Source organism: Lepisma saccharinum, chromosome 27, assembly GCF_977018435.1.
Source record: "Lepisma saccharinum chromosome 27, izLepSacc3.1, whole genome shotgun sequence".
NCBI lineage: Eukaryota > Metazoa > Arthropoda > Insecta > Zygentoma > Lepismatidae > Lepisma > Lepisma saccharinum.
Genome location: NC_139255.1, coordinates 57,633,639 through 57,647,240, shown reverse-complemented (window position 1 = coordinate 57,647,240; position 13,602 = coordinate 57,633,639). Strand labels below are relative to the sequence as shown.

Sequence of the window (13,602 nt, the reverse complement as noted above, 5' to 3'; positions counted from 1 at the left end):
CAGACTTCATGACCTGAAGAAGGGGGCAGTTGCCACGTCGTCTACGACAACTATATACACACTTCACATAAGTAAATTAACTAATTTTGAATTTATGCTTATATATGATAAGTGAGTAAGTCGCACGGAACCAAAAAAATGAATTCAGAAATGGCTACACATTGCTCTTCTGGCAACATAAAAATGTAGAAATTTTAAGAATTTGGAATTTCTTAAAAATGAAAAAGCCATTTTTGCAATTGACCAATTTTCTTCTTTGTTGCATAAATTACATTGCATTTCTTTAAATAGTAATAATTGAAAACTGCTTCACAGCAGTCTTCTATAACCATGTCCAGTCACGTGAGACATGCCAGAAATTAAAAATACTAAAACAGCTAGTTCACAGTTGAAAATCCAAAGAGTGGTCTGACAGACCCCTCCATAGTAGTAGTGTAATTATCAACATCCATATTTTATATCTACTAAAATATATAACCAAAAAATATAAAATTCCTTTTCATATACAATTCTAATTTAAAATAAACCAAGGGTTACAGACTAGAATTGCAGTATCCTGTCTATTCACATACCACAAACTTTATTTAATCTTATGAATAAAATAAGGAATTACTATAAAGGATGACAACAATATTTATTCACCTTAATTCAGTGTACACAATATACATGTATTTTTTCTGGTATAAACCCAACTGCTGAATGGCATGCTAGAAATACTGCTCAGGAAAACATGTGCAGAAAGAAGTCAGAATATGGAAACCAGGGCAAGATATATATTACATCACTGGCATGTTTGGAAAATGTATTAGCTAAAATAAGGTTATTATACTTTTTTTGTAATTTCTGTTGACCGTGGGTCTTGTTTCCTTGTGCTCACTAGCTACAATATTTTTTAGCACTAACTGCATCGTAGCGGCAGTTTCAGTAATAGTTGACTAGAAAATGTAAAGTTGCAGCTCTGTAAGTGCGACACATGCATGATGGCATTTGCTACTTCGGTGGCAGGGAAAGTACGGGCAACAGTTACTTGCGCTGTACTACTTGTTTCTGCATAAGAGAAAAGTACACTACAGGAAAATGAAGGATCATAGATTACTCGCTGCCAATTTCATCTATATTGCTGTTTAGGGTTGAGCCGATACTTTTCCGGAATTTTGGTCTTTCACGGGGTCCGCGAAAATAACGTGCAACACTTTCGAGGAGTCTTAATTATCCTGGAAATTATGCAAAATTTAAAGTTTCTTTTCACATCATTTTTGTGATTATATGACATGTAATTTAATATTGTGATATAATTCTTGAATACTTTAAAGTAAAAAAATATGGTAAATTAAAGCATATAATTAGATTGGAATACTTATGCACAAATATTAATCAATATTTTGAACAAATTATAATTTTCAAGAATCGCTATTGGTTCAGCCCTATTGTTGTTCCTGGTTGGCGAGAAAGAATGCTGGACATCAGAGAAAATTACATCTGAATTAACTAGCAATTTCAAGTCAGATGTATTTGTTATAAGTAAACTTTTGAGTGCTTTTAAATCAGTTTCACTGCGCATACCAAACTAAAAATAAGTCTTAATTTTTCTTTTAGACTTTGCAAGTACGCAACAGGAAAAGCTAAAGCTTTTGACGCTCTTTGCACATCCAAATCTTATCAAAGGCTTCAGCTTGTAATTTTTTTCTCGTTTTTTGCCTACAAAAATACCTTAACACAACCATCTTGTATCTAAAAACTTCACACCTCTCACAGTTGGGTGAAGATGATTTTTTTTTTAAAGTGTATCATACAGATCTCTCGATTCAGGAATAGTTTTCTTAACCTAAGTGGAAAAAGTCTTACACATCACATATTGTCTTTTGTATCAGAACTCGTAGCAATCATCAGATACACAAATGCTGTACGCTGGATTTTGCTGCCAAGGGGAAAATATCATTATGACCAAGTATGAGAATCTGATTTAAAAAATCATTATATTTGTATTCATACCTTATGTTGTAAACTTTTGTGCATTAATTTACGGCAGTGATTCTCAACTGTTCTGTTAACATTACTGCAGTACTTGTAATTAGCTTTTCATACCCTATTGTGACATTTATTTTTTAAAAATTGCATCCATAAACTTACATTTAAATCTGTGCACAACTTTAATAGCCTTTTCCTGAAACTGAGGAAAAAAACAAACTGAAAAAATAAAAATTGTTGCCAATGTAAGAGACAACACACATTTAGTTTCCATTATTTTGTAATACTGTATTTTTACTACAATAATAGAAACTTTTATTATCCAGTCAGAAAGTCAAAGTAAGGATAGCAATGATCGAAGATGATTTTAATACCGAAACCTGCATGGTACGAAGTGGTGTGAAAAAAATAATAGAAGCTTTAAAAAAGTGGTTATGGAAAATATTGGAGTAATAAAATTGGCTGGTAAAGAAAGACATGATTCTTAAACTTTGTGGGACTGCAGCCTGGTATATTCTTTTCTAAAAGTCGATGCCCTAATCCAAAAAAATTTACTTGTGAACACCTTTAATTTTCTTTTCATGTTATACATTAATTAATATGTATCCTTGAAATCAAATATAAATTGGAACTAATAAAATCTTGTAGTTTCCTCAGGCCACCATCTTTCAATTAATTTGGTAAGTCCTGATTTACATTGGCATGTTGCATTTTCAACATGAAAAATTCCATTCTCGGAAACTTTCAACAACAAAATATTTGTTAATGAAAATTCTTGTGCAAACTAGAATGACAAATTTCAGAACCTTTTGTGGCCTGGACTGACTGGGCTGTGACTCGGTGCTTGAGGAAGGCTGGAGTTTGCAGTGCAACTTGCCCACTTGGAATAGAACAATGAATAAATGAATACCACTTGATTTTTGACACCCCTGGCATATCACCAGTTGAGAATCACTGACTTGATTTTTTTTTATTTCGAATAACATATAAGGCAGAGGTAATAATGTTAATTAAAGGAAGTACCCACAGTGCGCAAACTTTAAATTCACCCAATGTCTCAACACAAATCAAATTCCTTTCTAATTTTTGTTTACAAATCTTAGAAAGGAATACACTATGAGAATTACATCAAAACATTTTTGTGAATTAAAAGTTTGCTACAGCACAGTTTCTTCTACGAATATGATTACACGGATAATTTGCAAAGATTGAAGTTTTCAACCTATGTAATCAGTGTGATCACAGGTGTACACATAAAGTATCATAAACTGTGTACTTACCCATCTACTAATGAAAGAACGTCTCATCTAATTAGCAAGGAGAAAATTCACATCTGTCCTACAAGTCTATACAGTCCATTTAGCGGAAAGGCAATACACTTTACAGGAACACAGAAAAAAGGGGTGACAAAAATGGTAGCATCACGTGAAGGACTGAATGCACACTATAGATAAAGTTCTTTCATGCCAAGTGCAAAGAAATTGCCAAGAGAGAAGTGGGAATGGTTGTCCAGTAGGAACATTAGGAAGAAATGCTGGCAGAGTTCGACTTTTAAGGGCTGGGGATTTTTCTATATTTTCACATTTTAAAGTTCTGTTCATGTTACGGCAGATTAGACACAGTAAGATATTACTATACACACAAAACATGCTCACGTATGTACCTGTTTACTTAATTCGGTTAATTTTGGTGACCAGTTACCATTCACACCAGAACTTGTAGTAGTACCTAGCGGCCATCAGCGTAACAGTGCAGATCGTAAGCCTGAGCAGACAACTAGAAGTTCCAATGTGGATGGTGAGTGTGTTCACAGACATTAATTGAATTAAATAAACAGGTGAACGGATACGTAAGCACCTTTCATGTGTATAGTAATCCAGTCCTGTGTTGAAAGTTATCCCCAGTTTCTTCTGCAAATTCTCCAAATCATTTCTTGGCTGTTATTTAACTGTCAACAGGCAACTGAAACATGATGCCATGATGCAACACCACATCAAAAACTACTTTTATTCATTCTAATTTTTCATGTTCACATATCTCTCTCTCTCTCTCTCCCCCTCTCTCTCATACACACACTTACATGCAGCATGAAAAGAACAGAAAGCTGGAAGATACTACGAATGCTTCATTTCTTTGCTTGGTACCTCAACATCTTGAGTGGTAGGGTGGAGATCAAAAACATATATAGAACCAATTCTTTTAAAAAGACAACTATTCGTGTTACACACACCAAAACTATAGAAAAATATTAAGATCTAATACATAAAAACAATTACATCTAGTAATTATGAACCTACAATTTCAACAGGAACATAATCCACATTTTATATTCAACACATGATTTTCAAATTTAAATAAGCTTTCTCACTTAATGTGTGTGAACACTTCTATTGCTGTGGGAGAATAATTTTGATATTGTGTGAATATTCCCTTGGCAGCTTACACATGTGCAGCACTTGCGATCTATTTTGTGGTCACTTCTACTTGCAACAATTACCAAACGGCATCAAAGTTTGCAATCTGATAATGTAGACAATATCACTAGGTAAGAAAACACACTGCATTCTCTTTTCTCCCCCTCAAAATGCCCCGCACTGCATCAATATTGAGATCACCTATGTTGGCCGCAAAAACACAAACAACCACCACTTTTTTGAAAGTCCACATACATACTGCACAGCCGAAACCTTTGTTTCATTTGCTTGGCCAAGTAACATAGGAAGCAACGTACACAAATCATGCTGTCTCATCTTAACTCTAAATCAGCAATTCCCGTGCATACAGAAATCGTTAGCTGTCTGATGTTCCGGAGCCAAGGCTTCCGAGCGAACCTTTATGGCTTGGAGAGGCATGGTTTGGTGACCCATGCTTCGGAGATAAACTGGCAGTTTTGCTTTCTTCAGGGTCTGGTCCGTCAGCCGCAGTTTCTGATTCACTCACAGCACCTTGACTACAAATATATTTATTTACATGCGGATATTTTATTCGAATTGAGTCCACCACATCTAACAGATTCTTCGCATCCATAGCCAGAACGTGTGCTGCAGACAACATACCCCTAGAAAGAGAAAATATTTTTCCTTGCATGTAAGACACATTATCATATGTCAAAGAAAAAAGGCATTTACTTCTTAAACAAATACATAATAATTTCACGTAACTTCCAAAAAACAATTTATTTGTCATTGATCTTTGTGACTTCACTATCTTCATCCATAGAAGGCTGCTGATGGACAGTCTATAATAGATTAAGTACAACAGTATATGTATGACCTATTTACTTTTCTCTTCTTGTGTTTCTAATTGTGTTTCAAATTTGTTGCTGAAGTTGGTTGACTCATCCTTGGTCTGAGTTTAGAGTTGGACCATTGTGAAGAATTTCATAATTATTTTTTTTTGGGGGGGGGGGATGGGCCAATATGAAACTTTAGCCAATACCGATAAAGTACCAATGTAAAATTTACCAATACCGATAACCGATATTCTATCGATCTGATATAAAATTTCAAATGGCCCTTAAGGAACCTCAATGATTCACTGATCTCCTTAAAAAATTATTATAAGGTGACTGTGATGACACATATTTAGATATTTTCTTTTTTGAAAAGTTCATAAAGGTTCATACAAAATACCGGGTGTCCCAGAAGTCTTTCCCTGATTACAAACTTTATTCATATCCACTATATGCAATGTAGAGATGTGAAAGTGGTGCCAAAATGTTGGAAAACTAACCAAGTTTATTTGTTGCAGGTTTCAGTAATGTGGCTGTAGTGTAGCAGTCAGTGCCAAGGAATCCGGAATTAATGCTCTTGACATCGGGTGGCATCTTTCCATACAATGTTTCTTGGACTTGACAGGATTTGGGAATGAAGATAAATTCCATTTTTTAAATACCAACTTATTGATGGCAGATATTCTAGACGAAAGAATTCTGTACATTTGAAAGTTCCTCTGCACTGTTATTGGTGACTGGGTCTCTTAATACCAGAGGACATGCTGAGCTTTTTCCTGATTTATGAACATTTCCGGTTTTCTGGGCACTGACACTGCTACACTACAGCCACGTTACTCAAACCTGCATCAAAAAAACTTGGTTAGTTTTCTAACATTTTGGCACCACTTTCACATCTCTACCTTGCATATAGCAGATATGAATAAAGTTTGTAATCAGGGAAAGACTTCTGGGACACCCGGTATAACAAAATGGCAGAATATTGCCCTAAATTATAACATATTTATAGATATATCAGATTCGTAAAATTACTGGCAATTTTACTGATAAATCGATATGCCTATATCGACAGAGTACCGATTAATCTGTCCCATCCTTCATTTCTTTTGTCACACATTGGATTTGTTTGTCACACTTGTGTAAAATCTCGATTTAGTTCATTAGTCCTGATGCCTTGATGAGTTGGGTTATACACATTGTTGTATTGATACAAATAGCTTGAATGGCATGGGCTAAACAGTACAAGTTTGTTTTTATTTGTTAGGGAGCAGGAGGTTAGGTGTGGGAAGCCATATACTTCTGTTTCTCCTCCCACCACCACCTGGTTCTAATTTTATCACAATAAACTTGCAAAAGGTTGGAACTTTTAGTTTATTTTTATGTTGAGTTGTGTTTCCTCTTGGGTTTCTGCTCCCCGACAAGATGAACAAACGAAGTTGTATTTTATATATCACAGAATTGATAGAATACCAAACAACAGTTAAAAACAAGAAAATAGTTGCCCTGTCTTTATCTGACTTTACCTTTTTACACATTTAAAGCCTAACTCTTGCCCAGGCTGCTGATGAAGCCACATGATGTGACAGCTAGAGAGAAATAGAGATTCGTGCAAAAGTGAACATGACTTGTGTGAACATGTTGATATGTGGTAGGGGTTATGCTCTATTCTTTGCATAGTACGAAGGAAGGAAGGGGAAAAAAGAAAATAAGAAAAAGTTTGTTAAAGACCACTTGACACTTGCATGTATTCAATGGGACTGGATCTATGGTTTAAAGTAGGATATAAACCACTTTGCAATGTGCCTACAAAAGGTTCAAACATGCGACTCCTTGCTAACAAAGCAACAACGTTACTATTTTGACATCTAAAAAAAGCATTAAGAAAGTATTAGTCATCAATTGCACAGATGAAATTTACTTGTTCATGTTTTTAGATGTGTCTTATTACATGTACTTACTTTCTGTACTCTGCATCCAATGTTGTTGTGCTATAGTTCTGTGCAAGCCTCATTGAATTGACTAGTTCTCCCATGTCTTTGCTCAAGACTTTATGTGCCATTTCAACCTATATGAAAGTAATTAATAATTTCAATTTAAAATAGCACACACATAACATATTTGGTATTAACTTGCAAATATTTTATAAATTGACTACATTTATACAAAATAACAAGTTCAAATGTTCAGAGATGTTAGTAATATTACTATAACATATTTGAATGGCTTGTTGCAGAAAATGACCTGAGTCACATTTTTGAGGTATCAGAGTTAATGGTATTTTTTATTTTCCTAGTTACAGACACATCTTTTAGTGCAGAAAGGACGTCAGTCACACGAGGCTATAGCCAAGAAAATGCACAGTGAAACTGTACTTTTATGCAGAAAGGTGCCAGAGTCAGTGACTCGGGTCCTTTTCTGCAATAAACTTAGCAGTATTTATACGTTGTACGAACTGTGTTCGCTGATCTGTAATGCAGCTCGGGGCGGTAAAAATACTGTCAAACTTATTGACACCAGTAACATTATTGATTTCGCAACGTGGTGGCCTCATGTCTACAAAAAAAAATGTGTCATCTGTGCCGGAAACTACCATGTGTTCCTACAAGAATAGGCAGTATTTTCAGATTTCCAAGTATAATTACTTTGAATACTGTGTTGAACATAAGGGTACTGTCAAGGTTTCCGAATTCATCAAAGGTTTGACGTCTCACACCTTCTATCTGTCCAAAGGTGCAAGAATTGTAATTCCTACGCCACGTACGTTCCCAGTTGCACGTATGCCGATCAAGCTTACTAAATTGAAGGACATACGAACTGCCTTGTCGTATGTACCAGACGACATCAAAGGATTTTATGAAGATATTCTTCAGTGGCCCACTACCCGACAATGAAACAGACTCAGATGTAGATAACACATGCATGTATGAGCTCATACATTATTGTACTTCAAATACTGACAATAAAGTCCAGAAAGTGAGGTACACTGTCATTTATTGATGAATCTATAATTTTCTGTGGCTTATATAACATAACCTAACCTAGCTTATGTCGTAACGACAAATGGGCATTTGTAGGATATTTCTAGTCTTATTTCTCACAGTTTCCACTTTTATTGCAGAAAGGTACCGGAGTCACAACTTTTTCATCTCCACTGTCTCTAGCAGAATACTGCAGGGGGATGCATTGAGGGTTGCAAAATTCACTATTCATTATGCTGAATATTTGATCCAAGAACGGCACATTTCTTTCTTACACTATCAATATTATACGATTTTTCATGTTTTTCTCAGAATTTTGCAAAAGTGACTCGGGTCCCTTTCTGCAATAAGCCATTCATTTGTAATATTGTACTAGTACATCAATGAAGTACTGCTAGCAAATTTACTGCTCCAAACTTTGAACATTTAGCATAAGTTATACAAAACCCATGACAGAACACCTATCGACTGCCGGCCTCACTCCCACCTGCCACAATGGGAGATCATTCGACCAGTTACAGGGTGATGTGTGGTCACCACAAAGAACCCCCAGTCATCGTAGATTTTCCATGACAGGGTTACGCTACTCATTTGTAGCTCCCCAATTTCCTCACCATGGTGGGTTGCCACCGGTCTCATACACTGGCCGAAATTTCATTAGAAAAATTGTTACTCTTTCTTTTGCCCAGGAGGCTCGATCGGCATGCATCCTATAGCCCAGGCTCAAAGCTTGATGCCTTAGACCACAAAGCCATGAATTATATGAAGGACTTGGTTGTAAACATGCTAAGTGACATTTTGGTTATTTTTCAGTTACAAAGTAAAATGTGTCATCCTTCAATTTTCGAGTGAAATTGCCATGTCATACAGTTTACATTAGGGATGGGCCGATATGAAATTTTGGTCGATACTGATAAAGTAACGATATAAAATTTACCGATTCCGATAACCGATATTCTACCGATCCGATATAAAATTACATGGTCCTTGAAGAACCTGAAAATAATAAATGTGTGTTTTAAGGTGAATGCAGTGAAATAGAAATTGCATATTTAGACATTTACTTTTTTTAGAAATTAGGGCATGGAGATTATCCATAAAAATTACAATAAAATGGCAGAATTTTCCACTACATTATCAGATATTTATCAATATATCGGATCAGTAAAATAATCGGTAATTTTACCGATAAACCGATATGCCTATATCGGCCTATACGATTACGATTAATCGGTCCCATCCATAGTTTACATTGGACTCAAGTCAAGCCTTGTGAAATTGGTAAACACAATACGAAAACAATTTATCTAGAGTATAACTTCCCATAACTTTTTTTTTTTAATGAACTCTGAAATGACCAAAATGTCACTTACCATGTTTTACACCAGAGCCCTTCATATATTCTCCAGTCAGTTTTGTTGATTTGGCATAATTTGAAAATCTAATTAATATTTTATCTCATTGCACCCATGACTACCCAATTGCTTGCTCACTTTTTTGTTCCCTTCTACTTGCCAGCAACAGTTGCGAATTTATGAACCAAACATCATCAGGTAGAAGAGAACATGTATGCAGCTGGGTCATAATTCTCCCAAGGGTACTCAAAACATGACAAACATTTGCCTGGTTGTACTGTTATGTTTACAATAAGAACAAATTGGTAGCCAGTGGAGGACATGATTCGAGCTGACGCACAGCTAACAATACACAGTGCAGTAACTGAATTAGGGATTCTCATGATTTTGCCTGCAGTATCCTTTATGAACATTTTAATTTCCAAAAAAAATGTGGTCATGGTAGATGACCATGGAATGAAGAAGTTGCCTGTGAAGTGCAAATTAGCTGAGACATCAGACCAGTGGGTATTGTTTTTTTATTGGTTGATTTGGTTTATTTTACTTAGCTTTTCAGCCACTTTTGGCTAATCACACCTCAGATTTTAGGTTTTTATCCTATTTTTTCCTTTACAGGTAAAAGAGAAATAAAAAAGTTACCTCAGCGTTTCATTTAAAAATGCAACAACTGGTGCAGTTTTATAGTGCCTAAAATAACCTATTTTGCTTGTTAGAACCTATTTTAGGTCTATGTGCCTAAATCAAACCTTTTTTTCAGGTTTTTATATATATTTTTTTACATCACACAGAGGTATTTGTTCTGTTTGATAATGAAGAAATTCAATGACTAACTTGTTTGAATCATACTCTCTGCCGATTTCCTTCCCTCTAAGTCCATAATGTTCTTTGAAGCTCTAAACCAAACAAAATGTCTGGCGCCAGCCACTGTTGCCTGCACAGTCCAAAGTGCAAACTTCTGATCCACTTACTTTTGGTGCTCTCTAGCATTCAAATTTGCACCATTGACTAAGCATCTGTTTAAAGATAATTTCAGACAAAAGGCGGGGTTTTGTCTGAGAATAATGTAAAAAATATCGTTATGTATATTGTTCAGGAAATTATGCATAATTTAATTTTTCATATAGATAAGTAAATTTTGCTAACAGTACAAGTATTAGTATTGCAATAATTAGTGGACGATTTTAAAAATGATGCTTAGAAATGAAAATTTCGTTAGAAAATTAACATTTTTGATGGTTATATATCTATTAAAATTTCTCAAAGTTCCTTTAAAATTTTGTTTTCAACAATTGTATCTAATTAGTATTTTTTTGGATCTTTGAACAATTTTAAGTTTTTTGGAACCTACTTCAGGATTCTTTTAGTCTAATACAGGGAGTCCATAAAGTCCTGCAAAAAACTAAAACTCTATAACTTTTTAGCTGTTGCGTTTAACAATACACATTTTTTGGGTGAGAAGGGTGGAAGTTTAAAGTTTTGTTCTGGCCACACTGCTCAGTGACGCTTGCACTGGTAATCACGTGATCATTTGACTTGATGGCGTCCATCCAGGAAAAGGCACAGTGTGTTCTGTGGTTTGCAGAGTTAAAATCTTGTGTTTCAGTGCAGAGAAAGTTCCAGACAACATATGGGAAACCACCCCCGAGCAAATTCAAGTATCAAGAGATGGTATGAAAAGTTCAAGGCAACGGGAAGTGTGTCAGATTTGCCACGCAGTGGAAGGCCAGGATCGAGTGACGATGTGATTCAGTCAGTGCAGGACAGCGTGCATCGGAGTCCAATGAAATTGCTGAAACGAAGATCACTGGAACTGGGAATACCGAAGTCAACATTACACAAGATCGTACGCAAGAAGGTGAAGGCCTGGCCCTACAAATTAAAATTTGTACACGATCTGATAGACGAAGATTGTGACATGAGAATGTTGTTTTGTGGGTTAATGCTTACATATTTACAAGGTGATGGTGAACTTCTGTCTCGGATTCTGTTCTCAGATGAGGCCACATTTCATGTGTCGGGAAAAGTGAACAGGCACAATTGCCGAATTTGGGGGGTTGAAAATCCACACAAGTTTGAAGTGCAAACTTGGGGTAGTCCCAAAGTGAATGTGTGGTGTGCGATTTCAATGGACCACATCATTGGTCCATTTTTCTTCGAGATAGACACGGTAAATGGCAACAACTATCTGAACATGCTACAGAACATGTGCCAGAACTTAATAGATTAGGCATCATCAATGACGTCCACATGCAACAAGATGGGGTGCTGCTGCATTTTGCCCTTGAAGTTCGGCAGTTTCTTAACGAACAATTTCAAGGTAGATGGATTGGCTGAAGAGGGCCCACACCTTGGCCTGCAAGATCACCAGACTTGACACCTTGCGATTATTGGTTGTGGGAACATGTAAAGACCAAGGTGTATTCACAGAAACCAGTTAATCTGGATGACCTAACAAAAAAAAATAAGAGATGTGATTCTGAATATCCCAGGAGAGCACCATCATCATGCAATTCTCGGTTTCACAAAAAGACTGCAACAGTGTTTGGACATGAATGGTGCACAATTGGAGGTTTGGCGATGAACCTAACAAGCAGGAAATAAACTTTGAACCTTGCTGTAAGTACACACAAAATATTTTGTTATTAAACTTAATAGTTTTCAAGTTATAGAGTTTTAGTTTTTTGCAGGACTTCATGGACTCCCTGTATAATATTTTTAGAACCTATTTTAGGAACGTAAAAGTACATTTTTTAGAACCTAAAAATCTGAGATCTACTAATCACGAACATGAAAATGAGTGATGATATGATGAAGGGACATACAAGGAATACCCAAGCTGGGATCTCTGACATCGTTACACGGTATGCTAACCACTTCACCATGTAGGCCAGCCCATGACATTAATCTGCAAGGAACTATCAAAGAAGTTGTCTTGAGTTTGTCTCTGCTGGCAAACTAACCTCTCTGTGTGCAGCAGTGGGGAAGATAGGCACCAGGTCATCCACACCCGACAACAATGTCCGCAACTCCACGCCAACTTTTTTCACCAGCTCTAAATACTGATCAGCTCTGCTTTGTTGAACACCTTAAAAGAAAAAAAATGTGTTTCAGAACAGTAATCCATGCACTGTGGAATTTTTATATGACCTCGAAAACATGTAAGAAGACATTTTTTTAACTTACTATGAATTCTTTTCCTACACATTCACAAAATGTCAAATTTACCTAAGAGGTATTACTCTCACATATTCTAACATTACACACTTTTAGTTATAATTTTAATTGAATTTCCAAAATGAAAAAAACACAGTGATTTCACGTAATACACATATAACCTGTGTACTGTACTCTTAGCATGTTGATGTGGTACTGCTGGCTGGCAGTCGCAGTGCAAGAGATGTTGCTACAGAATTCAACCGTCTACACCCTGATAAACACCCAATCACGTAGTAGTGAAATCTATCAGGGTGTAGACGGTTGAATTCTGTAGCAACATCTCTTGCACTGCGACTGCCAGCCAGCAGTACCACATCAACATGCTCATCTTGAGTCAGCACTTGAAAAACACATTAGTCCTATGGTTCCTGACTTTTGACTCACCCTGTATAGTGCAACAATACACAGTAAAATTGTTTTTTATTCTTTAACCTGATCCCTGTGAAATTTTCTGACAAAATGGTTTCCCGTTCTGTGTATTTTTTTTTTCTGAGTTTACGTAGTAATATTTTTAAGTAGATACTGCTTCAGCACAATCCATCCGAGTATCATGGTTCATACGTCTTTCTCTTCAGAATAGAACAGGCTTTCAAATGGTATCACGCACATGTGTACATCATGTATGAGGAAAGGGAAATCGAGAAATTTCCCTCCAAAAAATCCCTTTTGGTAAATTTGGGGCCCTCTGAACCGGCCCTGGATATAGGTACCCGATTATAATCTACTTTAAAAAATACTATGGTCTATACATAATGCATCTGCAAAGTTTTGTTGCAATATAGGTATGAGGGAAAAAATATTTCGCAAGTTTGACAATACTATAAGATACTATTAGAAACTCTCAGTCAAAAAC

At 36.0% G+C, this 13,602-nt stretch overlaps 1 protein-coding gene across 9 annotated transcripts in view; it reads right to left on the bottom strand.

Annotated features, from left to right (window-relative positions):
• Positions 1-622: 622 nt before the first annotated feature.
• Positions 623-13,602, bottom strand: part of Fak (protein tyrosine kinase 2 Fak) — a 211,903-nt gene continuing 198,923 nt past the window's right edge. For all 9 annotated transcript variants that reach the window (XM_083113124.1, XM_083113121.1, XM_083113122.1 and 6 more), the window contains 3 exons: positions 12,494-12,618; positions 7,159-7,265; positions 623-5,026 (listed from right to left, as the gene is read on the bottom strand). In XM_083113124.1, the coding sequence (XP_082969250.1) occupies positions 4,759-5,026; positions 7,159-7,265; positions 12,494-12,618 (500 nt within the window). In that variant the 3' untranslated portion in view covers positions 623-4,758. The remainder of the gene's footprint in view (positions 5,027-7,158; positions 7,266-12,493; positions 12,619-13,602) is intronic.